General features: G+C 52.7%; 1 protein-coding gene across 1 annotated transcript; it reads left to right on the forward strand.

The window, feature by feature from the left end:
• Window positions 1-10,571: 10,571 nt before the first annotated feature.
• On the forward strand, window positions 10,572-25,722 carry RAC2 (Rac family small GTPase 2). Its single transcript, XM_039877759.1, has 7 exons — window positions 10,572-10,761; window positions 12,855-12,926; window positions 19,379-19,496; window positions 20,274-20,336; window positions 20,713-20,872; window positions 24,287-24,419; window positions 24,950-25,722. The coding sequence occupies exons 1-6, from the start codon at window positions 10,727-10,729 to the stop codon at window positions 24,415-24,417; spliced, it is 579 nt and encodes a 192-aa protein (XP_039733693.1). The 5' UTR covers window positions 10,572-10,726; the 3' UTR covers window positions 24,418-24,419; window positions 24,950-25,722.
• The last annotated feature ends 1,033 nt before the right edge of the window (window positions 25,723-26,755 follow it).

Consider the following 26,755-nt stretch of genomic DNA (forward strand, 5'->3'; position numbering starts at 1 on the left):
CCAGACTCATCATCCAACAGCACACTCGACATCCCCATGTCCAAAAGCTTCTCAACCAAAATGTCCAGAGCAGAAGCTCAGTTCCCAACCATGCAAACCCTCTCCTCCGCAGTCACCCCTCTCCCGGTTACATGGCACTTTGCCAGGTTGCTAGGAATGAAATTGGCACCATATTTGACTCCATCAGCAGATCCTGCAGCATCTACAAAGTATATCCTGGGGCTGGCCACTTCTCATATCCATCACCTTCCAGGTCTCAGCCACTGTCCCCTCTCACTGGGCACCTCAGTGACGGCAGGGTCTCCCAGCTCCTGCCTTTGTCCCACTATGGTCTATTCCTCCTACGGCCACTAGAGGGCACCTTCTAGATTCGAATCTCACTGTTTCCCAGCTCACAGAACGAATGCCAAGTCTTACTGGTGCCTCCAGGCCCTTGGGCCACTCTGCCTTGGGCACGTCCTTCGGGCCCCACAGACCTTCTTGCTGTCCCTGAAAACACTCTGAGCTCCTTTCCACCTTTGTCCTGGGCACCCTCAGCCCGCAGTGTCCTTCCCCTGTCTGTGCAGAGCACAGTCTGGTTTCTAATCATGTCTGCCCCTTTCTTTGCCTGTCATTCTCTTGTCCCCAGCCTCCTTTGTTATTTTTTCATGGTGCTTTCAACACCTATATTCTCATTCTATTTATTATCTGCTTTGTGTTCTGTGTCCCTGCTGGGCTGTGAGCTCTCTGAAGGCAAGGACTTTGCTTGGTGCCCACCCCCTCCCCCCCATGCCATTTCCCCAGGGTCTAGCACCCAGGATGAGCTTGTTAAATATGCGCTGAGTGATGAATAGTTCATGGCAGCCTGACATGGCAGGCAGGAGGCCATCCTCCTCACCCCCTGGGCCAGACCCCATTGAAAGTATCTTCCCCTTCTTGGTCAGCATCAGAAGCTCCCGGCCCACCCACCAATGGAGTGGGCAGAGCCAGTGGCCAGGGTACAAGGAAACAGGCAAAAGTTAGGGGTTAAATGGCCTGGGTGGGGGCGCCTTGGAGGAGGGAGGGGATGTTGAGAGTCAAAATCAAAGGCCTGCCCATTGGAGGAGATGGCGGGGGCGGGGTGGGGAGGGGGTGATGTACTGGATGGCGGAGAAGGTGCCCTGAGCTCCCCACCTCTGTCGGGCTGGAGCAAGGGCATGTCCACACCTGGGCTTGTTCTATGCAGTTCGCGTGTGTGCCTAAGGCTGACAGGCAGGCTGAGGGTGGAGTCTCCGCTCCTACCCCTCCATGGTAAGGATAGGAGCTGGAATAAGGCGTGGAGAGTTGAGCAGAGGGTGCAGGGGCCCTAGGGGGAGCACCCAATACTGAATCTTAGAGGAAAAATGGGATCCGATCAGACAGAGGAGGAGGGCGTGGGGAGGGGGACAGGGACTTCTAGGTTGAGGGAATGGCAGGTGCAAGGATATACTGAGTGTGACATTTGAAGACCTTGCAGGGCTTTGGCCTGGAGGTGGCAGAGGGAAGCAAGAGATGCAGTGGGGAGAGTGGGTGGGGACAAGCCCTGAACGCCAGGGTCCTCATCCAAGAGAAAACAGGATCCCGTTAACGCTGGGAAAACTCACAGCCCTCCTCCCCCGGCACTGACACTTACATACGATGCATTCTGGGGACAAATGCTGAGTTCTGAACCAAAGCAGCGAGCTGGCAAGTGAGAGAAAGAGGTAAATTCAAGAAATAATAGGAGGGAGAAACCACAGGGCCCTAAGGTGCCAAGAATGAGAAGGGAAAGCACCAGGAATGCTGCCCAGTCCAGGAGTAACTTTCAATAGATGGGCAAATTCAGTACAAAAATAAGGTAACTTTCCAGCCCAAAGGGAGGAAATACAATATTAGGATAAATGGCGTTGGTCACTGGGTAGCTATCTGGAAAAAATAAGGTAAGATCTGTACCTTGCACTATTCAAGGAGGTCAGAAATAAAAAATTAAGCCATGACACTACGAGGAGAAACCGTAAAAGAATGCTTAAAAAATCTAATTTCAGAGTGGCAGAGGCCTAAGAATCACAAAGAACCTAGCAGCCATAGAAAAAGACTGACCGACTAAAACGACATAGATATGAAGACGCCCTCATGCCTCAAGCCACACTTAGCAAAGCCAGTGACAATCTGGGAAAATGTGGTTGTCACTCATGTGATAGACAAAAAGCTAATTTTCTTAATATGGAAATCAATGAAAAAGATCAGTACCAAATAAGAAAATGGGCAACGGGTATGAGAACACAGTTCACAGAAAAGGGAAATACAGATGGCTTTTAACTCTGAAAAAAAAAAATGCTCACTCATACTAAAAGAAATGCAAATTAAAACTCCATTGACGTATTATGATTTTTTGCCTATTGGATGATCAAAAATAAGCAAGTTGTCTAAAAGACTGTGTAATAATAATATGAGAAGGTGAGAGACGAGCTTTCATGCCCTGCCGGTGGGAGGATGAATGAGTGCAGCCCTTTGGAGGGCGTTTGGCACAAATGATGCGCCTTATGACCCGGGAACTCTCCCAAAGGGAGGCAGCCTTCAGATACTGGCCCCTGGGCAAAACAGTACGTGTACCGCATTAAACATAGCTGCGCGGTTGGAGGAGCAAAGGTTGCAGGGAAACCTAAACTTTTCTTCAGGAGGAATGAGTCAGATGAATTCCAGCATGGCCAAACAATGGAATTCTGCTCAATGCCAAAAATGAATGAAGAAGCTCTGTGTGAACAAATACAGAACAAACCTCAAGGTAAATAGTAACTGGAAACCCGCAATGTGCAGGACACCTGGCATCATGTGCTCCCTTTGGGTGTGGGAGAAGGGAAATAAAAAAAATGCTTTCTTCTGCTGGAATGTCCCTGGGAGGACACAGAAGAAATTGGCAAAGGTGGTGGCCTCCTAGGAGGGGACTGGGTGGCTGAGAGATGGGTTGGCAGGCTGATGGGCTCTCGTCATGATAGGCTCTTCTGTACTTGTTGAATTTTGGACCACGTGGACATATTCCTCATTCACAGGTAGGGAAGTGGGATGGTTGTGTCGGACTGAGACGGGAGGTGGGGAAGACTTGAGGTCAAGGGGCAATGGGCGTCTGGGGTGGGGGTGAAAGGCATCTTTAGCAGGCCTCTGGGTTGCTGATGGGAGCCATGGCGTGGCTGAAATGGGCCCTGACGGTGTAAAGAGAAAGACGGAGACAGTGTCTTGAGGAGCAGGTGTCTGAAAGAGAGGAACAGGAAGGTGCACCTGCACAGCTGCTCTCATCAATCCATCAATGGGAAGGTGGCCTGTGACACCACAGGAGAGCTCCCGGGTATCTGAGAGTGAGTGCAATAGGAACTTGGCTGTGCTTGGTCTGTGGGTGTGTCTGGGGCACAGAACCTGATCCAGGGGCAAAAAGATTAAGATGGTGGCCAGCAGTCTGCATCCAGGACTTTGCGGGGATCTCTAGGGGAAAATACCCTCCCTGAGCCCTGAATTTGCTCCATGGAAGCTTTAGGTGAGAATATGTCTCCTCCAGCAGCAAGGAGGAGGTGACTGAGCTGAAGAGTAGCCCGAGGCCATCGAGCCCAGCTGGGTAATGAGGATCAGGAGCAATCTGAATCGTCCTCCCAGGAGCCTGACCCCAGAGCCCAGTCACTCTGCAAGGACCCGCAGGGATGGGGAGCAGACTCCAGACACTGGAGAGTGTCCAGAGCTGGCCGCCCCTATTCTGACACCTCTCCTGGCTGTGATGCTGAGCATGGGACTGACCCAAGGCAGAGTGGATCTCCGCCCAATTCGGAGTTCCCAATTCGGCTTCCAGGGGACCTACCAGAGACCCCGAGGGCACTTGCACCCCTAAGGGCTTCCTTTTTTTTTTGAAGCTCTTATTTCTGTAATAATTTATTAAGTGCCCGCTTTTTGCCGACTCTTAGACTACAGAAAATACTTAGAAAATATTGGCTGCTATTTTAATAGAAGGTTAACATTTTTAGGAAATCTAAAGTTGTATGCTTTTGATGATAGAACCTAAAGATTTATAAGGCAAAAATAAAAAGTGACTGAATTACAAGGAGAACTGACAAATTTACCATCATGGTGGGAGAGTTAACCAACCTTTCTTTGTAACTGATAGAGCAAGCAAGAGAAATGAAAACCATTTGTGATGACATAAAAGATTTGAGCAATACGGTTAACCACTTTGATTTATTAGACATTTAGGGATCACTGAATATAAACACATTCATGAAAAATGAACCCCATACTAAGTCATACATAAAGCAAGTCTCAACAAATTTAAAAGAATCAGGCTAAGTTCTTTGACCACCATACCATTAAAAAATAGTAAAAAGATAACAATCCCATTTCCCAATATTTGAAAATTAATAACACACTTTCAAATAACTCATAGATCAAAAAGAAAATCATAATGAAAATTTAAAATACTTAGAACTAAAACATAATAAAATATTACATATCGAAGTTGTACGTGGTGGTAAATTTTATGTTACATATATTTTACCACAATTTTTTAAAAAGCTGTAGGTTGCAGCTAACGTAGTATTTGAGGAAAATTTATATCCTTGAGAGCTTATTAGGAACAAAGAAAGGTTGAAAATTCATGAAGTAAGCATTCGAAACTGAGAAGTAAAGTAAGAACAATAGAAGAAACCCAAAAGAAAAAAAGGAAATTATAAAGATAAAAACAGAATTTAAATAAATGGAAAAATATCTATGGTCTAAAGAATTAACAAGGTTCTTTGAAAAGATTAATAAAATTAAATTTTGAGAGCAATTAAAAACAAAAGTCGGAGGCAAAAAATTAATATAGGATGAAAAGAGAAATATAATAAAAATTTAAAAGAAGAGATTTAAAAGATGTATAATACTATGGATAGCTTTATTTCAATGAATTTAAAAACCTAAGTAAAATAGAAAAATAGATAAAATATTTCTAGAAAAATATATAAAAGATGGCTAAGAAGTAATAGAAATTCCAGATTGTCCTATATCCATTAAAGAAATTGAATTAGTAGTTTAATATCTACCTCTTCCTCCTCTCACATAATTCCAAAATCAGATTCAGATGGCTTTACAAATATAAAACCTTCAAAGAAGAGATAGTTTTATATTATCCAAACTTCTCTAAAAATAGAAAAAGAGATAATACTGCCAGTTCATTTAATGAAACTAGTATAATCTTGATACTTAACCCCTCTCTTAAAAAAAAAAAAAAAGGACAATATGAGAAAGGCAAATAAATTACTGGCCAATTCCATTGATGAACATGGGAACTCCCCAATTCCCACCCCTATTTCGAAAACCTTAAGCCAGAGATATATAAAAGGCAATCACCATGACTGCATTTGTTAGGGCAGAGTTTAAGCTGTTATGGCAGAAAGACCCCATAATACAGTGGCTTCAAGAAGACAAAGTATGTTTTTCTCCCCCGTCCAGAAGCGAGTGGTCCTGACCTTCCATCCCCCACACATCTAGGATTGTGCTGGCATCTCTATTTTCTAGCCAGTAAAGAGAAAAAACATGCACAGGACAAATGGTTTAGCTTTCTGGGAGATGATGACTGAGAAGTGGCACACATCATTTCCATTTGTCCCTTTTCCCCCAAACTTAATCATGGGGCCACACCCTGCGGCAAGAGAGACCGAGAAATGTGGTCTCCAGCTGGGTGAGCTGGCCGGCTACAATCTTGGAGCTCTGTTGTTAAAAGAAGCTGAGAATGTCTACTGAGGGACAGTCAGCAGCATTGCCCAAAGTGACGAAGTTAGGTTTCTGCAGGAGTGCATGGGTCATTGAACATTAGAAAATGTATTAATGTCATTCACAACATCTCTATAGATACAGGAAAAAAATCAATAATATTCAACACTTATGATAACAACAAAACAGTTGTCACTAAGAATAGTGGGGAAATTTTTTTAACTGATGATAATATCAGCCTACATCATCTTCAATGGTGAATCACAGAAGCACTCTTTTTAAATTCAGAAATAAGACAGAGATGCCCGCCATCACTGATTCTATTCAACGGGCAGTAAAGGCTCCAGACGACCAGAGGAATTAAAGTTATAAAAATCAAGAAGGAAGAAATAAAACTGTCATTTTCCACAAATGCTAAGACTGTCTACAAAGACTTGTTAGTAGCAAAATCTCTAGATAAATTATAAGAATTCCTACCCAGGTTGCCATATATAAAAGTCCCATGTACAAAATTTGACATTTTTCCTACATGTAAGCAACAAACAGAAAATGCAATTTAAAAAAATGTTTGTTATAGTGACACCGAATGTAATATGCAATAAATCTAATGAAAAAAATATGCACAACCTTCCTCAGGGGAAATTATAAAACTTTATTGAAAGACATAAAGAAGAAATAGAACACGTTAATGGATAGGAAGACTGAATTTACCAAGATGTCAGTTCTCCTCAAATTCCTCTATAAACGGAACAGAATTCTAATCAGAATCCTGGCATAGTTTCTCTTGGGACTTGACAAGCTTATTCCAAAATTTATATGAAAGAACAAATGGTCAGCAATAACTATAAGAATTTTGAAAACATTCAAGAGGGGAGAAGTTGCCCTGCCGGATATAAAGACCTGACACAGAATTTTGGTAATTAAGGCAGTATTGTACTGGCCCCAGAGAGGACAAATAGACCAATAGAGAAGCTAGGAATAGACACACGAAGACAGACACTGGCCGTGTGACAGATGGGGGCAGCTCACTGGCGAAGAGGCAGGCGGAATGCCTCAATAAATGGTGCCACAGCATCTGGTCATGGAGACGATGAAATTAAATCCATATCTCACAGAACCTGAAGAAGTTCATATCTCACCACAACTTAAAATCCATGCCAAGTATGTTAAGACCTGAATATGAAAAGCAAAACTTTCAAAGCTTTAGAGAAAAATGGAGGAGAACATCTTTATGAAATTGAGAGTAGGCAAGGGCTTCTTAAGCAAGATTCACTCTAAAAGCACAAGTCATTAGGGAAGAAATGTAAACAGGACTACATTTAAATAAAAGCTCTGTTTCTTAAAAGTCACAGCTGATCAAAAGACATCCTAAAGACTGGAAAAAAAATTTGCAGTGCATATAGCAATTTGAGTTTAGAAATCAGAATATACAAAGAACTTTCCCAAATAAACATAAAAGAATAGAGAAATGGACAAAAGATATGAAAAGACATTTTATGGAACAGGAAACCTAAATGTTCAATAAAGATGCTTAGCATCACCAGAAATTGGTTCAAGTAAATTAAAACCACAATGGGATGCCAGTTCACGAGCTTGGTGAAAATATAAAGACTTCCAAGACCAACTGTGGGTGAGGGTGTGGATCAGGAGGAGGATGCAGAATGATTTCTCACTGTCTGTTGAGGTGAAAGATGCATGTGCCTACAGCTCTGCCATCCCCTTTCTGGAAAAAACTCAAACACCAGCTCCAGGAGGCCACAAGTATTCATAGCGGAATTGTTTGTGAAGCAAACATGGTAAGCCTCCTACACATCCATTAATCGGAGATTAAAGAAATATACGTTGATATATTCGTATCATGGAATATTATACCCCAGCAAAAATCACTAACCCAGACGTATAAATTAAACATTTATCAGTACATTGCTGGGTGGATGTTTTGCCTCCTGAATCCTAGGGCCTGGAGTAGGGAGGAGAGAACTGAGTGGCCTTAGGACAAAACTAGGATCTTTGAGGGGACAATCTAAGGAGCTGGATTTGAGCTGAAATGAAGAAAGGTTTTCTAACAGGCTTGCTCCCCAAGGTTGGAAGAAATTGTCTCCTAAGGGAATGAGTTCCCTGTCATTGGAAGTATGTGAGCAGGGGCTGGGCAGCTGCAGTGCGGGCAGTGAACCAAGCATTGGATTCCAGTGGTGCAAGGGCGAGGTTGGCTAAAGATGGCCTTTACGTGTCCCTCTCTGCATGCCCAGAGGCCCCATGGTTCTGTGATTCAGTGAGTTTGCAAAGTGCGGTTAGAAGTGGACAGGACTGAATGAATAACCAAGCTGTGACACATCTTCTGGATGGAACCCTGCTCCCTAATGAGAGGGATGGATCCGGCACATGCGACCACCTCGATGACTCTCAAATACACACTAAGTGAAAGAAGCCGTGTGCAGGAGGCCTCATATTGTGCAATTCCATTTATGTCAAATTCTAGAAAATGCAAAGTAACCTATAGCAACGGTAAGTCAGAGCTTTGGCGTGTGGTGGGGGTGGGGGGAAATGGACTGCACAGGGGCACAAGGAAGCTTTCCATGGTGATGGAAATGTTCTGTGACTCTCTGCATCTTGGTTGTGGTCGAGGTTTCGTGGGTGCGTGTATCTGTCGAAATGAAAGGAATTGTACACTTTTCTATTCATCCAGATTTTGTATCCACTACAGTACCAAGCCCAGAGCTAGGTATTCAAGCGGTGTTTAATTGATGCATGCGGAATGAAGGAGGGAGGCAGGCGGCCCTAAACCAGGGAAACGATTTTGCCTGGGCTGTCCCGAAGAAGTGGCTTTGTCGGCATGGAGGACAGGTGCAGCTTTAGGGTCGCTGTGGCCCTGTGCGTTTGGGCAGGTTGAGTACTGTATAAGGGAGCCCCACCCTGAGGGCAGATGGGAGATAAAACATATTCCTGTTTCCAAGTCATGTGGCCATACTCATCGGCTGTGACTTCCCAAAGAGGTGCATCTTTTCTTCTTCTTCTTCTTCTTCTTCTTCTTTTTTTTTAAAAAAAAAAAAAAATAGACATTTTATTTTGGAATAACTTTAGATTTATAGAGAAGTTGCAAAGATAGTAAGAGAATTCATGTATATTTTCCATCCAGTTTCCCCTTAGGTTAACATTATTTACATACCCCTGGTGGATTTGTCAAAATTAAGAAATTCACTTTGGTACCATACTGTTAACTAAATTTTGATTTGTTTTGGATTTTACTGCTTCTTCCACTAATGTTCTTCTGCTCCAGGATCCAATCCAGGATACTACATTGCATTTAGCACACTGTTTTTCGTTTTTTTGTTTTTGTTTTTGTTTTTTGACATTAACACAGAGTTTGTCCTGCAGTGGTTGGGAAAAGAATGTGGATGTTGGAGGCTTGTTGAATAGAAAATCTCCAGAGAATAAAAGCCCTGTATGCCAGGGGAGGGAGGGAGCCTGGCTGGGCATGTCATGATCCTGTGGGAGGGGACACTGTGTCAAGGGGGGCTGGGGATGGGGGGGGGTGGAGGTTGTGGGGAGCACTGGGCTCTTTCTGACCCAGGCTGGGCCTTGAAGCACTTTGAACTTCACTCCAGCTCATCCTGTGCAAAGCACAGAGCAAAGACCTCGAAGTTCATTGGCTGGTTTTGATAACTGACTGGCCAAGCGTGGGAGCAGGCCCTGGGGAGGCTGTATTTCCTTGTCAGCAAAAGCCATTAGTACCAACCCTGGAGTCTGTGTAGACAGTTCTGGAAGGAGTCAGCCTCCAGGTGCCTGGGGGAATCCTAGGCTCTGTTCCCAGGGCGGGGAGTGGATGCCTGGTCGCCCAGCAGTAGACCCCGAGCTCCACACTCTCCTGTGGTCTTTGGGTTTGTCCTGAGTGAGTCCAGGGTGGGTGACCAGTGTCTCTGCCCAGCTCCTCCCCACTCCTGGAGCTGGAAAGGTGCTGTGTGTGGGGAGCAGTGGCAATGGACAGTGAATGAAGACTAGGTGAACTCAGAGCCCAGTGGGGAGACACGCTGCTCAGACCGAGTCTGCCCTGGCTCAAGGGGAGCGCTCTCTCTGAGAACCACAGAACTCAGCCTTTGTCCCCCAGACAGCAGCTGGGGTGCCAGGAGTGTTTGGAGTCACCTGATTTCTCAAAGCCTCTGTTTCTGCATCTTTAAAATGGGCCACAGTTCCTAGTTCCAGGGTGTCTGGGCCTAGAGGGTGCCTCCGGCACAGGGCCTGGCTGGCATGGGGCGCTGCCTGTCATTTCCCTTCTATTTCCCCTTCTCTATCAGCTGGCCCTCACCCCCCTTCTTGCCTCATCACGCTCCCCCATTCTTTCACACCTTGGGGGTTCCCACAGTACTCCGTTTGTGGGAGTCTCTGTATCTTGCCCATGCAACCCCCTCACCCTGAGTGCCCCTCTCCACCTCTGTGTAACTTGGAGGTCCCCTCCCTGTAGATTCCCTGTGACCCTATCACTTCCTGTCTTGTTTTATGAACAACCGTGATGAGTTTGTGTCTTCCCCAGGGAAGGATATACACCTTGCATCCTGGACCCACCAGTACCCGGTACTGTACCTGGCGCACAGTCAGTGCTCATTAAATCTTTATTACTTAGAACTGAGGTGAACCGAACTCTTGGAAACCTCGAGTCCTTGGAGAACAACTCTGGCCCTGCCCACAGACACGAGTCCCCAGCCAAGAGGGTCCTTAGGGCTCCAGCTAGTGCCCCAGAGCAGGGACGCCATTGGGGTGGCCAGGGCCCAGCCCAGCACCTGAGTTTCCCCACCCCCGGCCCCCAGCTGCCCCGCTAGACTGCACGCTCCGCCTTCTGCAGCGGCCGTGGTGGGGGCCGCCGTTTGGGCAAGTTCCCCTTCCGCTTCCTCCTGCCTCCCGGCTCGCTGCTGCCGCTGCTCAGTCTGGGCACCTCACTAGGTTCTCCGCACCCCTGGTGCCCTGCCTGCAGAAACACTCCACGCCCCGAGCTGTCACCACTGCCACCTGCCAGGCCCCGGACACGATGCAGGCCATCAAGTGTGTGGTGGTCGGAGATGGGTAGGTACCTGGCTGAACTTCCTCACAGCCCCTTCTGGGGACCCCTGAGACCCTCCTGCCCCGGCATCCCTGAGGAAGCCCCCTGCTCTGCAGGGGTCCCTGAGAGGTGGCCACGTAGACCGCCCCTTCTTCTCCCAGGAACTCTTAGAGGAAGCCCCTGGGGTGGGCTGAGGATAGCTTCATGCTCTCTGCCCACCTCACCCCGGAAGCTTCCTGGATGGAGGGTACAGGACTGTGGGTGGGGGTGCCTGGGGCCCCTCGTCTGCACCCTGAGAGCTGGGGCAGGTCTCCCATGGGACCTCAGTCTCTAACTCCGTGGATGCAGGTGGGGGGTGGGGAACCAAAAATCTGGCCTTTGTCCCCAGGCTGACCTGAGCTGTAGTCACTGGCTTATTCTGCTGTTTGGCCTTGGGCAAGTCTCAATGCCTCTCTGAACCCCCTTGGCAGTCTGTGAAGAGGCTCATGTGGGGTCACTTGGGGCATTTCGGTGGTTGTCCTGCACATAGCGTGTGCTCATCCTTCCCCCACTCAACTGCCTGGTTGGGGAGGATGTGTGGGGTATGTGGGCGAGGAGCAGACGCAGCGGGCATGAGAGACAGGGAAGGAGCGGGGACGAAGAGATGGGGTGATTGCGTGGGTCAATATGAGACAGGCTGGGCTGAGGCACCTTCTCAGCCATCAGATTTGTGACCTCAGGTTGTCACGTCCCCCTGTGGTCCTCAGTTTTCTCGTCTGTGAGGTGACAGTTCCAAATGCCAATCTCTCGTGCTTCTGAGCAACAGTGTCTCAGGGTCTGGCCCCCGGTATAACCCAGGAGTGTCCGTAGGTGCAGCTTGGCACAACCCAGCACATTCCAGCTGGGCAGGCCTCTTATCCAGCCGTCCTATCCTACAGAGGGGCAGCCTGAGGCCTCGAGAGACTCCGCTCTTTCCTGGTCTGGGTCCCTGGAGTCCCCGCTTACTTGGCTCTGCTGCACTGGTGGGGGCGCCGGCTGATCAGGCTCCCTCAGCCGATTCCCGTGCACTGCTGGCCGTTATCTGCCCGCATGCCCACTTCTGCTTTGTATCAGATCTGAGGAGGGGAGGGCGGAAGCCAAGGGCAACGTTCTAGTCATTCAAAGTTACCTTGTTGGCAGGGCCTGGGAGGAAGGGTGGGGACGAGAGTGAGGTCGGGCTCAGGAAGTGATCTAAACAGAGTGGAGGGTGCCCAGGGCTGCCCTTTGGTTTTCACTGTGCCCGTCTCCCACCCCCACCCCCCACACCCCAGCAGCCTGAGGGGAAGACGGCATGAAGAAGGGATGACTGCTATTTACTTAGCGTCTACGGGTCAGGCCCTGGGCTTAGTCACACCCCTCCGTTTTACTCTCTCACCAATCCTAATATTAGGACCATTTACAGGTGGGAAAACTTAAGCTCAAAGAAGTTAAGTAATTTGCCCAAGACATTATGGGATTTGAACCCAGGTCTCTCTGACTGCAGAACTCTGAGCTCTTAACCGCTGTGCTCTCTGGTGAGGGGAAAGGGTCGGGGAACAGGTTTTCTCTAAGATCTGCTGGCAGCTATGCTGTGCCTGGCACTGAGCTCAGCTCTTTCATGAGCTTCATCTGATTTACGACTCAGTCCCTTTCTCTGAGGATGGACTCAACCATTTTCTAGATGGGGAAACCGAGGCATGGGGACGATAACTAACTTGCCCAAGGTTGGGACACTGGCAGGTGGAGCCAGAATCTGAAGCCCAGGCATGACAGCAGCTTGGTCAGGCACCGGGGGCCCTGCAGCGTTGTCCAGTCCAGCAGGTCTCCTGGGCACCCCCTGCCCTTAACCCTCTGTCCCACGTCGGTGTCGCCTGGGAAAGGTTTCTCAAAACACAAATGCCCAGTCCCACCCCACAGCCCTGGGTCAGAATCCTTGGGGAGAACCTGAAGTCTGCCCTCTACCAAGCGCTCCTGGTGACTCTGTGGCTCTCGGGTTTGGACACAGGGATACAGAGATCCTCAGATGGGGGAAACCAAGGCCAGAGGGGTGGGCCTGGGTCTTCCCCACATCTCGGACAGGGCCCGTGACCTCTGTCCTCTGGAACTTCCTGTCTTTCAGAGCTGTGGGAAAGACCTGCCTGCTCATCAGCTACACCACCAACGCCTTCCCAGGAGAGTACATCCCCACCGTGTGAGTCTCGTGGGTGGGTGGGGAGCTTGGAGGATGGGGAGACACGCTTCACCAAGCCCACCCCCTCTTCAGGCACTTCCTGTGTGCCTGGCTGTGTGTGGGCATTTGGGGGTCAGGCAACTGGGAGATGCCCCAGCCGGTCTGCCTGGCAGAGCTGCCTGATGATATGGCCGGCAGGCAGCCACCAAGGCCAAGAGGAGCTGTCAGGGCGAGGGCTGAGGGCTCCCAGAATGGAGAGGGACTGGGTCAGGGTCAGGTGGTGGCGAAGGGGAGCAGGTGGCCTTCCGGAGGACCTCGAGGAAGAGGGGGATGGAGAGGGCTGGCCTGAGCAGGAGCAGGGTGGGAAGAGGGGCTGGGTCAGAGGAGTGGAGGGGAGTGGCGGGGTGAGTGGAGGAGGAAGTAATTGAGGGCCTTGATGATGAGGAGCAGAGACACCAGGACACATGCGTGTGTTGGGGAGAAAGCAATGCCATCTGGAAACCAATCAGAGGCCCTATCCTCTTGTCGAATGTGGAGGCAGGGTTGTCACGTATGTAAGAGAGTCTGGGTGTCAGACTCAGGGGGGAAAGATAATTTCAAGGGGAAAGCACCAGCCCCTCCTCCACCAGCCCCCAACGGCCCCCATCACTCACAGGATAATGTCCCAACTCCGTAGCCCAGCGTTCAAGGCTCTATGTGGTCTGTGGTCTTCTCTCAACTTTCCCTTCTAGCTTCACGGCCCCCTCTGTTCACCAAACACTCCTGGGGCATTACCCCCTCAGGGCCTTTGCTTAAGCTGTTTCCTCTATCTGGCTGCCTTTCCTTCCTGAAGACCTCCAGGCCCAGTGCCAGTGCCCCGTCCTCCAGGAAGCCAGTTCTGATCAGGCCCGAAGGGTTCTCTCACTCCCCAGAGTAACTTTATCTGATCTTCCTTATAAGCATGAGCCTGTGAGGGCAGGGAGCCTCATTCAGTTTTTTTAGGTCACCCCATTGTCTTAGCACAGCGTCTGTGCACAGCGTAATCTGTATGTTATCTTAGACACAATCGATGTGTTTTGAGTTGACCTGAATCGAATTTCACGGGGAGGGCCTGCTATCTTTTGAGGGCCTGCTGTGTGCTGGCTCCTGCATGAAATGTCACACACGTTTGATCTCATTTCATCCTCATGGGTATTATGATACTGGATCACCCATGGGGAAGCTGAGGCTCACAGCCACTAAGGGGCCTGCCCCCCAGGCTCACTGGTGCCTTGAGCTCCCTCTACTGATACTTTCCCCTGGGACACTGACCTGGCCTAGGCAGCTGAAAGTCAGGCGGCCAGGAGAGGGCAGAGAAACCTGGGCAGGAAACCTGGAAAATCAACTTCTGCCCCAGCTCGGTCCCTCACTCCCCATGTAACTTGGTGCCAGTACAAGCCATTCTTTGCACCTGCCCTTATCTGCCCATTCACCATCCATCATCAAATGTTTATCAGCGCCTCTGAGTGCTGAGGGAGGGCTGGCTCTAGACTTGAGCATCGAGGCAGATGTGGACTCAGGTAAGGCGGCTCCTACAGAAGGCCACTGTCACTAGGAGGATGCTGGCACTGTTGCGTTTCTGCTTCTACCTGTCCTAGTTGGGCTGGAGAGCCCACCAGCTAGCTTAGGCCAGTCGCCTAAGCTAGCTGGTGGGCTCTCTGAGCCTCAGTTTCCCTTTTTACAGGAGGCAGGGGCTGGGCTGGGAGACCCCAAGCTCATTGCCCGGGTGCTTTCCCGGCAGGGAACGGAAGACGTGTTCTCCAGGACAGGGTGGTGGGACCAGCAGCCAGTCGCCTGGCAAACTTGGTTGTCCCGGACAACCTGGCAGAAGGACAGACAGATGGATCAGACAAGGTCTACCTTCCCAGGGCTCTCTGAGGAGCTGAGTCAGAGACTAGGGCTGGCTTCTCGGGTGTGCCATCTAGGCAGCCGCACAGGGCCCTTGGCTTAATAGCCTCCTATCTCCGTCTTGAAATTCTTAATTTTTGAGCAAAGGGCCCTGCGTTTTTATTTTACATCGGACCCTGCAAAGTATGTGGCCAGTCGTGCCTGCCGTCCTCCTTCGTCTTCCAGTATAGAGTTGCCGAGCTCCGGACAATCCCTAAGCCTCTGTGACAGGGAGGAGAAAACAAGTCACACTGAGCCCTTGACATTGGAGGGTGGGGGCAGCCGGGGAGATAGGAGTTGGGCCGCTTGGATATCTCGGGAGAGGCTGAGGCTGGGGATGGCAGGGCTCGCTGGGGCAGAATGGCACATGCTGCCCACGTGAGATCAGATAAGCAGAGAGCCAAGTTCGACTTGCTGCCGGCCGCTAGGGGTGAACATCTCAGGGGCAAGCCCCATTTCACAGATGGGGAGACCGAAGCCTGCTCTGTGGATGGTTTCGTGCTGGGTGTTGGAGACAGAAAGACGTGGCAGGAAGACCGTGCCCTCGGGTGCCTGTGCCACAGGGGTTCTCCCCATCCCACCGCTCTTCCTTGTAGCCTTTCTCAAACGGAAGCCCAAGGGAGCTTCCAAATGTGAACATGAGATGGAGCCACACTGTCTGAAATCTTTCCCATGGCTCCCCTTCACCCTTAAAACCCACCTCCTATCCTGACGCTCAAAGCCCTGAATGATGCTTCTCCTCCCTCATCACCCCAGACGCACGAGCTTCCCTCAAGCCTCTGCACGCCCTCCTTCCCATCATTCAGTTTCCAGCTCAGGTATCACGCCTCCCGGCCTCTCGTCTAAAGTGTCCCCTCCCTCCATCCAGGTCCCCTCCATCCCCCCACCCTGCTTGATGTTTCATAGCCCATCCTGATCTGACTTCCCCTGCCAAGATGGACACTCTGGGAGGACAGGGCCCTGGTCTGTCTAGTTCACTGCTGTCCCGCCAGCTTCTAGAACAGAGCTGAGAACACTGCAGGCAGGGCATGCTCCGGCCTGCTCTGAGAAGATGCCGGAACCCGGCACCCCTTTCACCTGTCCCCATTTTCCTCCTATACTCCGTTCCGGGGTCGTGGGGAGTGAAGAAAGAGGCGCACACACTCTGGGTGAAAACGCCCCGTCTGTGCGACCTCGTGCAGGTCACTCCTAGTCTCTGATTTTCAGTTTCCTCGTGTGTAAAATGAGGACGGTGGTAGAATCCACTCGCTGGGCCCACTGAAATGATCTAAGTAGGAAGGGTTTGGAATGGCAGCAGGCACACCTGTGAGCTACCTGCCTGCCCCAGAGCTCAGGGTCAGCCCCCACGTCCCGGCTCCGCTATCTCCAGCCACGACATCGCAGAGGTGCTTACCACATGGGCCCCGAATTGGGTAACGGGATCTAGTCCTGGCTCTGCCGCCAACTGATTGTGAGATCTTGGGCAAGTCCCTTCCTGTGCATGAGCCTCAGTTTCCTCACCTGGAAAAAGAGAGTAAGGGTGGGCCGTAGTGGCAGCGTATGGTCCTCCAGTCCCGGCTGCCTGTGGGTCTCTGAAGTCAGGGAGGCTCCTGGGAGCTGCAGATCACTGACGTGTCGCTGCAGGAATTCCTCAGGCTCTGGCAGCTGGTCTTCTGGGGAGGGGTTGGTGGACGGGTGTGTGGGGACGTCAAATATGAGACTGCTCAGCTTCTCAGCTTCTCCCCATGGAGTGGCTTGAATGTCCTCTGTCTCTTCGAATCCTCCTAACGGCCCAAAAAGATGGGGCTTTTTTTTTCACAGTGAAGAAGGTGAAGATCAGAGAAGCTAGGTTACTTATCCAGAGTCACACAGCCAGGACTGGGCTCCATAGGAGCTATCTGCTCCCTCCCAGCTCTGGGTGACTGTCTCCAGGTTCATTTGTCCACTCGCTCGCTCATTAATGGATGCCACGGAAGAAGCAGGGCTTGAATCCCAGCTCCTATGCTGATGAGCTGGCTGGTCTTGGAAAAGTTCCTTAACCTCTGAGGACCTTGGTTTTCTCATCTGTCTGATGGGAGTAACTTGAAGTCTTTTTGTCGCGGGTCACGTGGCTAATGTGTGACGACCCATAGTCTTCTGCCTGGCCCCAGAGTAGGTTCTTGGGCTGCTACAGGTCCCAGGATGCAGCTTTTCCCCCATGACCATAGCCCCTGAGACCCCGGGGGTGGTCCAGAGAACATAGATGCTTTGGGCTTAAGGAATTTGGGAGGCTTTTTGGCGCTAGAGTTTCAGACTGGACATTAGAGGAGAGAGTGTCCCAACACCCTAAGATCATCCTAAGGGAGTGTTTCTGGCCAAAGCCAAAGACAACATAGAGGCTTCTTTTCCCATGATGCCTAGCAGTGTCTCCCTGGACCCGAAATCCTGTGGCGGTGTGGGTGCTGTCCAGAGTAGGTGTGCCGAGAACCAGCCATGTGCCAAGTGCGGTGCCAGCCTCAGGGTGCAATGAGGAGCAAGCCAGGCTTGGCGCTTGCCTTTTGGGGTGCTGACTTCACCACAGATTGCTGGGTTGAGAAGCCAACCTGGCTGGGGCTCAGGAAGTGACATTGAGGAGGTGACATTGAGATGGGGCCGGAGGAGGGACTGAGTAAGAGTCAGCAGGCAGTGTGAGGAAGAAGAGAGGGAAGTCGGGGAGGGGTGCTTGCAGGAGCATTCCAGGCAGGAAGGAGCAGGGCCATCTGAGGAACTGAGAGGCGACCAGGGACATACGCAGTGTGTTCAAAGCGTCAGGCTGCCAACTTCTGGTTTGTAGTAGGCGGGGTCTTCCTCGGGACAGGTGTCTTTGGAGTTACTCTGAAACATTATGGCTTTTGCCACCTGTCACGGAGCAGTGTTCTGTGAAGGCTTCATGGAGGAGGTGACATCCCAAGGGCTTCAGTTAAGTGTGGTTTAATTCTGTCCCACCTGCACTCACTGCTAGGCCCAACACGGTGGAGCCGAAGCGGGCACAGGCCCCCCCCACATGGCGGGACAGAGACACTAAATGCCTGCTCAAGGTCAAGGCAAAGCAGCTGCCTGAGGGAGGGGATGAAGGGTGCCTTCCAGGTGAGGGACATGGAGGGAGGAGGCCTGGAGGTTTCCCCACAAAGGAGGAACTGCCTGGATGGGGTTTTGCAGCATGAATAGGAGGCAGGGCGAAAAGGGGGTGCAGAGGTATTCCAGAGAGAGGCCCCGACAGGAGCAAAGACTGGAGTGTGCGGAGGACCGCAGGCCGGGGTGGGTGGGGATATTCGGACGAGGGGAGGTGGGAAGGCCATTCCAGGCTGAGGCACAGCGTGAACAGGTGCAGGGAGGTGGGCAGTGTGAACCTTGCCCGGAAATAGCTTGTCTGGTGTGTGATGGGTGGAGGAGGATGAGGAGAAGCTGGGAGAGCCTGAGGTCTCAGTGGGCCAGTCAGGAAATGAGGGCCTGTGTGGGTGACCTCAATGAAGAGAGAAAGGCTGGTGTCCCTAGCCCTCAGGGACAGGGGGCGGGAGCATCTGTGGAAGCAGAATCAGAGGAAACTGGCTTCTCACCTAGTTCGTCATTCACTGGCTGTGTGGCCTTGGGCAAGTCACTGCACCCCTCTGATCCCAGTTTTCTCTTCCACGGCGTGAGGAACAAGCACCTTGCTCTCCGGGATGTGTGCAGTGAGAAATACTGTTGGGTTGAATTTTTTTTTTTTTTAATCCGGAAGCTCATTCGATGGCCCCGGAGACCTCTCTTGGTGCTGGCAAGGAGATTTCGGCAGTCGCTGTCAGGGCCCCACTCTACCCTTCCTTCACATGTCTCCAGTGTGTGCTGGTGGCATTTCCCAAAGGCTCCCATGACTGAAGGCTCTCAGCGGGGGCCGGGAAACCAGAGAATTGATGCCCAAGACATCCTTCTGTCAGTGGAAGATGGAGATGGTGGATAAATGCCCCGGCATCCGGCCCCCTCTCGCGGGACACACTAAGGATGGTCCACGCTGCCTCCCAGGGGGCCGAGCAGGCCCAAGCCCCAGCTGCCCACAGCAGTAAGAGCTTACTAGCCTGCCCTGCGCTGGCTACTGTCCCTTCCTGGTCTCCTCCCCTCTGCCCTCCTGTAGCTACCTGGGCTCACCTCCCAAATAAAACACTTACATCACGTCCTCAGTGCACAGTTTGCTTCTGGGGGGACCCAAACTCAGAGAGAGGATAAACACTTGTTCAGTAAATACCAAGTGACCAGCCTCAGTGTCTTGGAGCATAGGAGGTGGGTAAATTTATTCCGATCGAGCCTTGGAGGGAATGTTATGCAGCCTCGAAAAGTCATCTCTCCACAGGACAGGTGAGGGCAGAAATGGTTGAGGCAATGTTTTCCTCTTTGTGCTTGCCTGCGTTTACGATTTTTTTATGCTGTGAATCAGTAATGAAAAAAAAGAAAATCCAGTTGCCTAGCGCTGCCTGACTTTGGTCCATTGCAGGCTCTCTCTGGGTCTTAGCCTCCGCCATGAAGCAATGCGGGCTGGACTGGAGGGCCCGGGCTCTGGGGCTGGACACTGACCCTTCTGTCTTGTCGGCTCCACTCAGGTTTGACAACTATTCAGCCAACGTGATGGTGGACAGCAAGCCGGTGAACCTGGGGCTGTGGGACACTGCAGGCCAGGAGGACTACGACCGCCTCCGGCCACTCTCCTACCCGCAGACGGTGCGCTGCCTCCCCACCCCCACCCCACCTGTGGATCTGTTCCCTCTGCGAGAGGTGCCCGGCCAGCCTGCCTGGTGCCCCCGACCTCCCCTTACACCTCCCCACGCCCGGGTTCAAGGACTCTGCCTTGTCCTCCCCGGGCATAGCCAGGGACCCCTCCCCCTGCCCCCAGCCCTCCATCGGTCCCCAGTTACCACTCTGCCTGTCTTCCCAGCCCCTCTTTGCCCCCGCAACTTCATACGCTCTGGCACCACCTGGCTCTGTGGGCGGGGCAGGAGCCTTCATGGGAAGCCCAGGTCAGTGAAGCGCAGGTGTGCTGGGTGAGGGGAGAGGAGAGGGGGCAAGCCTGCAGGTGGCTCCGTGGCTGCTGGGCACCTCTCGTGTCCTTGACTCTCCCTCCGGGGCTGGCGCTGGCAACCAGATGTTGGAGTGGTGAGTGCTTGATTAAGAGTATAGATTTCGGAGCTCCAGACAGCAGACCCGTGAACCTTTGTAGCCTCCCTCTCCCCATATGTAGAATCGGGGCGCAGCAGCACTGTCGTAGGGTGCTGTGTGAGGATGAACCGCTAAGGACATCCTGGCTCCTGGGAAATGCTGGGTAAACAAACAAAGAGCAGCCTGGTGGCAGGACAGACAGGCATCCCCGCCCTGCCAGACCCTAAACGCTCAGCGTCCCCTGGGCCGCCCCACTGCTCAGTGCTGCCAGGTGTGGGAAGGGCCCAGGTGGCCACCCCCGGGCTTCCCCTCACGGGTGACCATCGCCTGCTCTGTCCCCAGGATGTCTTCCTCATCTGCTTCTCTCTCGTTAGCCCAGCTTCCTATGAGAACGTCCGTGCCAAGGTGAGCTGGGCAGAGCAGGGCCTGGGGTGGGCCTGGGGACAGGTGACCCTGGGAAGGGGGAGGAAGGAAGGAGGGACCGGCAGCTTGGAACCTCTCCCTGGGGCAGAGACGGTCCCCAGTGACGACCAGGCCCAGGGGGACTCAGGGAGCGAGACTCGGAGGGGGTCCCAGAGGGGGCTGGGAGTGTCAGCTTCACCCTCTGGCCTCTGGGACCTTGTCCTCTCTCCTCCCCACACACCCTCATGCCCGCCTCTCACCTTCTCACAACTTAAGCTGCCTCCTCCTCACCCCCATGCCCCTGCTGCTCCCTGCCCAACTCATGTCCTCCTCTCTCACCCCTGCACCACCTCTCGCCCCATCCCATCCGCCTGCCCAGTGGTTCCCTGAGGTGCGGCACCACTGCCCCAGCACACCCATCATCCTGGTGGGCACCAAGCTAGACCTGCGGGACGACAAGGACACCATCGAGAAGCTGAAGGAGAAGAAGCTGGCACCTATTACCTACCCACAGGGCCTGGCACTGGCCAAGGAGATTGGTACGGGCCTGGGGCACGGGGAGGGGAGCTGGATGCAGGGGGAGCCCGACTCAGCCTCGTGGTGATTGCAGACATGGCCTCTGGGGCCAGGCTCTGCGGTTCGGATCTGCGCCGTGCCGTGTACTAGCTGCGTGACCCTGCACCAACCACTTAGCCTCTCTGTGCCTATGTTTCTTCATCAGTAAAACCTGGCAGTAGGAATAGTTCTGGACAGTTGAGAGGATTAAACGAATTAATGCGCATGAAGTTCCTAGAGCAGCACCCGTACGTGAGGAGCAGTCTGTGTTAGTCATTACCGGTAGTAGTATAACCCATAATCAGATCTTGAAATAGAGTGTGTTTTGCACAGACAGAAGCAGGGGCAGAGTGGGGTGTGCTGTGGTTGCTTGGAGGATGAGCAGCCAAGTTTGGGTTTTCAAGGAAGGCTTCCTGGAGGAGACGCTTTTGCCTTGGGTTTGAAGGGTGAGGCCTTCCCTTCTGTCTCTTAACCGCCCTCTCCCCACGCCCAAGGCTTCTTAGCCCAGCTCTTATTTGCCTCTTGATCGCTGCACCAGAGAAGTCAAGTGACTTTTCAAGGTCACACAGCTCGTAGGTGGAAGAACTGGGATCTGGACAAAGCTGGCGGCCTCCCTGTGGTGACTCAGGCCTGCCTGAGCAAGGGAGGCGATGACTGATGGGCCTGGCTTCTCCCACGGTGTCAGGACCTGCCGTCCCCGGCCAGGCCCAACCTGCCTGCAGCCTGGGGAGGCGTGCTTGCCCAGGAGCCCAGGACCACCAGCAGCTTTGGCCACTCTGAGCAGTGGCCCAGCTGCCCAGGACTCTCTGCCTCACCCCAGGGTATTGTCGGCTCAGGGTTTGGCCCCCGAATCAGTCGGGCCTCCCCACACTGTGCCTGCCTCAGCCCAACCGCTCTTCCTTCCGCAGGAACTGGGAGGGCCCTGGCGACTCACATCTCTTCACAGGAAGAGAAACCGCAGCTGCCACCTCCCCCTTTCCATGACTAGCCCGATGACATGGCCATCTTCCCCAGGGGGCCTCGGGCTGCTGCTTAAACCGTGTGTCCCATGCCCCGTCCTGGGGTCTCTGGCTCCCTGGCCCACTGGTCTTTCCTCACAAATATTGGGGATTAGACCCCTGCCTTCTCTTCTTTCTGACCAGCCTGTCCCCCTGGACTCCTCCCAGCCAAGACTGACTCTCCAGCCTACAGCCGACCCTTTCGCTTTTAAAGCACGTGCTTTGGGATAAGAAGGGGTCTGAAAGTCTAGATTCTGGTCCTGGCTCTTTTTGCGTGACCTTGAGCCAGTGGCTCCTCTCTGGGCCTTGGCATCCCCGCCTGAATGAACAAGCCTGCACAGCCCTTAAACATCCTTTCTCCTCCATAAGGAAATGACTTGGGGGTCCTGTCTTGGCCTCTAGCCAATCCCTCCTGGAGCTGATCCCAGGCGGGGGGCGGGGGACAGGGACTTTGAACTTGTTTTGGATCAGCCCCGGCCGAGAGGACCGGAAGAGCTGATGGAGAGGACGGCAGCTGCCTCTGCCCACCTGGGCTGCGCCCTAGCCCTGGGGTGATGAGTTGTAGAGGCAGCTCTGACCCCAGCTGATAATCACAGCTGACATGGATTGAGCACTTCCTGGGTGCTGGGCGCATGCATTTTCCCGCTTCATTCTCAGAGTAGCTATGAAGGAGGGACTCTCATTACCCCCATTTTACAGAGGAGGAAACTGAGGCTCAGGGAGAAAAGTCACTGGCTCAAGGTCACTCAGCCAGGATGTGGCAGAGCTGATTTGAGCCTTGGATGCCTGGCTTCCTCAGTCATGAAGATCAGGGTCATCTGCTGCCCTCTGGCCTGGCCCCATGCCCTCTCTGCAGCTCCCCTGCCCCCTGCCTCAGCTTGATAAGCCGTCACACGTCACCATGTCCTGGACAGGTAGGAGACGGAGGTGTAGAGAGGGAAACTGGCCGAAGTCCTAGACTGGTCAGGGGCAGAGCTGAAGTGAGCCCAGGACCCCCCGCTCAGGACCCTTGCTCTGGACACCACTGAGCCAAGAGGAGCGAGAGGGTGGCAGGTGCCAGGGAGACAGCTGGTGGGTGTGAATGAGGTGGTCACAGGCTACGGTCCTGTGGCCAAATGCCCAGCGACACCCTTCTAGGCACACAGGGTTACGGTGACCAGACTCCTGGACTAGGTGCTCCTTTCCTAGCAGCCAGGCCCAGGGGCCGCTGCCAGGCTCCCCGGTGTGCTGCCACGTGGAGGGGAGCGTCTAGTGTGTGACTTTCAATAGGCGATATTCTCTCTGAGCCTCGGTTTCCCCATCTCTGCTCCACCCTCTCTTTCTCCCCAGCCCTGGCGTTGGTGGGCCTCCCCTTTCCCGGGGCTGCCTCTCCCGACATCCTGGCTTCCTGCCCCTCCACTGTGTGTCTCTGGGCCCCTGGCTTCTCCTCTCTGGGCCTGTTTCCTCACTTGAGAAGCGGGGAATCACACGTGTCCTCACGGGGTTTTCAAAAGCGTGCTGGCCGGGTGCAGGTGCCCAACAGCGTCTGTGTCCTTCCTTCTCCCCGGAAGACTGGGCTCCCCCTCGAGGAGGCCAAGTTCCCCCTTCCTGTCCCCCTCTTTCCTCTTCTTTCTGAAATTGGCCCCCAGGCCTCTTGAAGAAGGGGTTTGTGGTTCCTCACTTCAGGAAAACCATTTGGGTTGTAGTGGACGTGGAGCTCACACAGGTTCCTTCTAGAAGGTCATGGAACGCTGGCTGTGGGGGTGGGGACTCAGTCTGTCCTTGTTGTCGTCTGTGCCCTGGGCTCCCGCCCTGAGAGGTCACGTGGGAGGAGGCCCGTCTCCTTCTGAGGGAGGGAGGAGCCTTCCAAGTCTCACGCCTCCTACTGAGGGGCCCCCGGCTGCCCAGAGGTGGAGGAGAAATGTCCAGCATGTGACCTTGGACAAGTGACTGTACCTCTAGGAGCTTCAGTTGCTTCATCTGTAAAATGGGGTGGTGCTAAGGAATGGTCAGACGACACGTGGAAGGCCCTAGTGGGTGGGCCATGAGTGCTTCAGGCCTCCTAGAGAAAGTGTGGAGGCAGGTGTGTCGCTATCTTCCAGAAGAAACTGAGGTATGGGGAGATTCAGTCACTAGCTTGAGCCCTTTTCTTCCCCAGTCCTGCCCGCCTTCTGCAAATTAAGGGCTTATGTGTCCAAGAAAGACACAGACCGGCTCTTGTGGGCCTTAACCCCTCCCACTGAATTTAATATCCCCGTTTCAGACACGAGGAAGGCTGAGGCACAGACAGGAAAATTTCCTGCTCTGACTGACACAGCCCAGGTGGCCCCCACAGCCTGGTGCAGTTGTGTGGCTTGGGAGGGGGTTTTGCCCAGGACTCTCCCCTGACCTAGGCCTCTGCCTTCTTGCTGCCTCACCCAGACTCGGTGAAATACCTGGAGTGCTCTGCCCTCACCCAGCGAGGCCTCAAAACCGTCTTCGATGAGGCGATCCGGGCCGTCCTGTGCCCCCAGCCCACGCGGCCGCAGAAGCGCCCCTGCAGCCTCCTCTAGCGGTGAGAGCCTCCCCCCCATGCTGCAAGCACCCCATGCCCACCACACAGCAGGTTCCAGCTGGGAGGCGGCATCCATCCACTGCTCAGTGGCCTTCGGTTTCACTGGGAGTGGCCTTTAGGCCGGGACAGGGAGGGAGAAGCAAAGTGGCCTCGGTTTCCCCATTTGCCTGAGCCGGTCCAGCTCAGTGAGCCCAGTTCCCAGAAGGAAGGTCCAAGGTATGAGAAAATGCCAGGTGGCCTGAGCCAAGGAGTGACAGTCACTGCACTTCCCCTCTGCTCTTTCTGCAGGAGGGCTGGGAAGATAGGGATATAAAGAATGCCTCTGCCCCCGCCCCCAGCAGAGCTCAGTCAGGCGGGGAGATCTGACATCCACATGCAGGGGCGGGAGAAGGATGGAGAGAGCTCCGTGTGGCGGGACTGGCGGGGAGGGCAGTCCCGATGGGAGGGGCGAGCTGTGAGCCAGGAAATCTGTGAGCGGGTGCAGATCTGGTTTTCCCTAAATTCTCACCTCCTGCCTGTCTCCCTTCCAGGTTGCACCCAGTTCTCCCAGCCAGATGGCTTTGACCCTCCTAAAGCCCGATGGCATCCCGGCTGGCCATGCTGTCCCCTCCCTGTGGTGTTTCTTAGCAGACGGCTGTAGAGCTTGGTCGATCATCTTCTCTGTGCTGGAGGCCCCCTTGGGCCCGAAGGTGTGAATTTGTAGGTGCTGCATCCTGATCCCCTCATGCTCCTGCCTTCCAAGGGGCCAGAGGGGAGCCCCGGAACCCGATAAGCCGCCCCCGCGTTACTGCGGTCAGTGCCAGCTGCTACCTGCAGTAGCACCTACCCATGTCCTCCAGTCCCACTGGATGCCTGAATCCCCTCTAGAAACTTTGGGCCAGATGGTTGCCGGCCACCACTTGCATACCCTCAGAAACAGGTCTCTCACTCCCTCCCTCTAAAGTAGGCAATCTACTCCAATATTGATGATTCTAGCTTGTCTGAAAGTTCTCCTTCTGCTGAGCTAAAATGAGGGTCTCGGAAGTTTGTCCCTCTGGTCTTAGTTCTCCTTTTAGGACGACATAAAACAAACCAGATTTTGTAAATCTCTGTGGGCATCTGCCCAGCCGATTAAAAGCCTGGGTCCGGCGGATTCCTGCCACCTACCAGGTCTTTCTTCTACACTCACATGATCCCGAGCTGCATTTACTGTGAGAGTCTTAAACTTTCAGACCCTGCCAGTCAAGACTTTTGCTGTCGCACATAGAAAACCCGATTCAACCTGCTTAAGCAGAAAATAAATTTATTGATTCAAGTTTGGAAATATCATGACTTCAGGTGCAGCATGATCAAGGGGACGCAAATGACGTCGTCAGGGCTGACTTTTCGGTACCTCTTTGTTCTGCTGTCTTCTGTCTGTTTGTTCTCAGGAAGGTGACTCTCAGGGTTTCATCCTTCCAGGTTCAAGTTCAGCAAAAAGACCAAGTGTTTGCCCTAGGCAAAGTTCTAATTAAGGTTTACTCTGATTGGACTAGCTTAGGTCTCGGGCTCCCTTCTAACCAATCATATTTGGCAGGGAGATTCTGTTCCCTGATCGGCCACTTTCCAGCTACAGCAAAGAATGGAGGCAACCCTGTCAAATCACACACAACAGGGTGAAAGGGTTGGTCCCCAGATGGAGACTCGGAGTCTTGCTGGAATGAAGGAATATGGGTGTCGGGCAGCCAGAAATCCCCCACTTCTACTACTGGGGGTCACAGGAAAGCGTCCCCAGCAGTGTAAGGGAGCAATGACAGGCCCGGCAGGCACTAAGCGAAGGCGGGTTTCTTTAAAAGAGAGATAAGGCTGTTACAAAGGTTTAAGAAATGCATCCATGAAGCACAGCTGTGCCTGGTATGGAGTTGGTCACCTTAGTGTCTGTCAATTTACAAACGCCAGACTTTCTGCTCCTGAGGGCAATTACATGTCTCTGTCTAAACTTCATCCATTCATGCAACACACAGTTATTGAGCGCCCACTCTGTGCCAGGCACTGTTCTAGGTTGATGGTGGTTGGGGACATCCAGGGGCAGGGATTCAGTGGTACACACAAGTTCCTGACCTAGTGGGCTGACACTCTAGAGAGGCTAAGACAAAGGAATAAAAGAAAGATGTAAGATCCTGTTCCCGACAGCTCAGGAGACCCCCAATTCTCAGCAGCTGAAATGCTAATAGGTTTCTATTTTCTTCTCTCTCAGAGCTCCCGGCCACCCCTTCAGCCCCCAAAAACCTAAAGTTCCGAGGCAAGACCCCCAGCTCTCTGGCCTCCTGGGAGGCTCACTCTTTTGAAAGGAACTGGGTGCTGGTGGGGGGAAACCC

The sequence above is a fragment of the Pteropus medius genome, unplaced genomic scaffold, assembly GCF_902729225.1.
Source record: "Pteropus medius unplaced genomic scaffold, Ma_sr-lr_union100, whole genome shotgun sequence".
NCBI lineage: Eukaryota > Metazoa > Chordata > Mammalia > Chiroptera > Pteropodidae > Pteropus > Pteropus medius.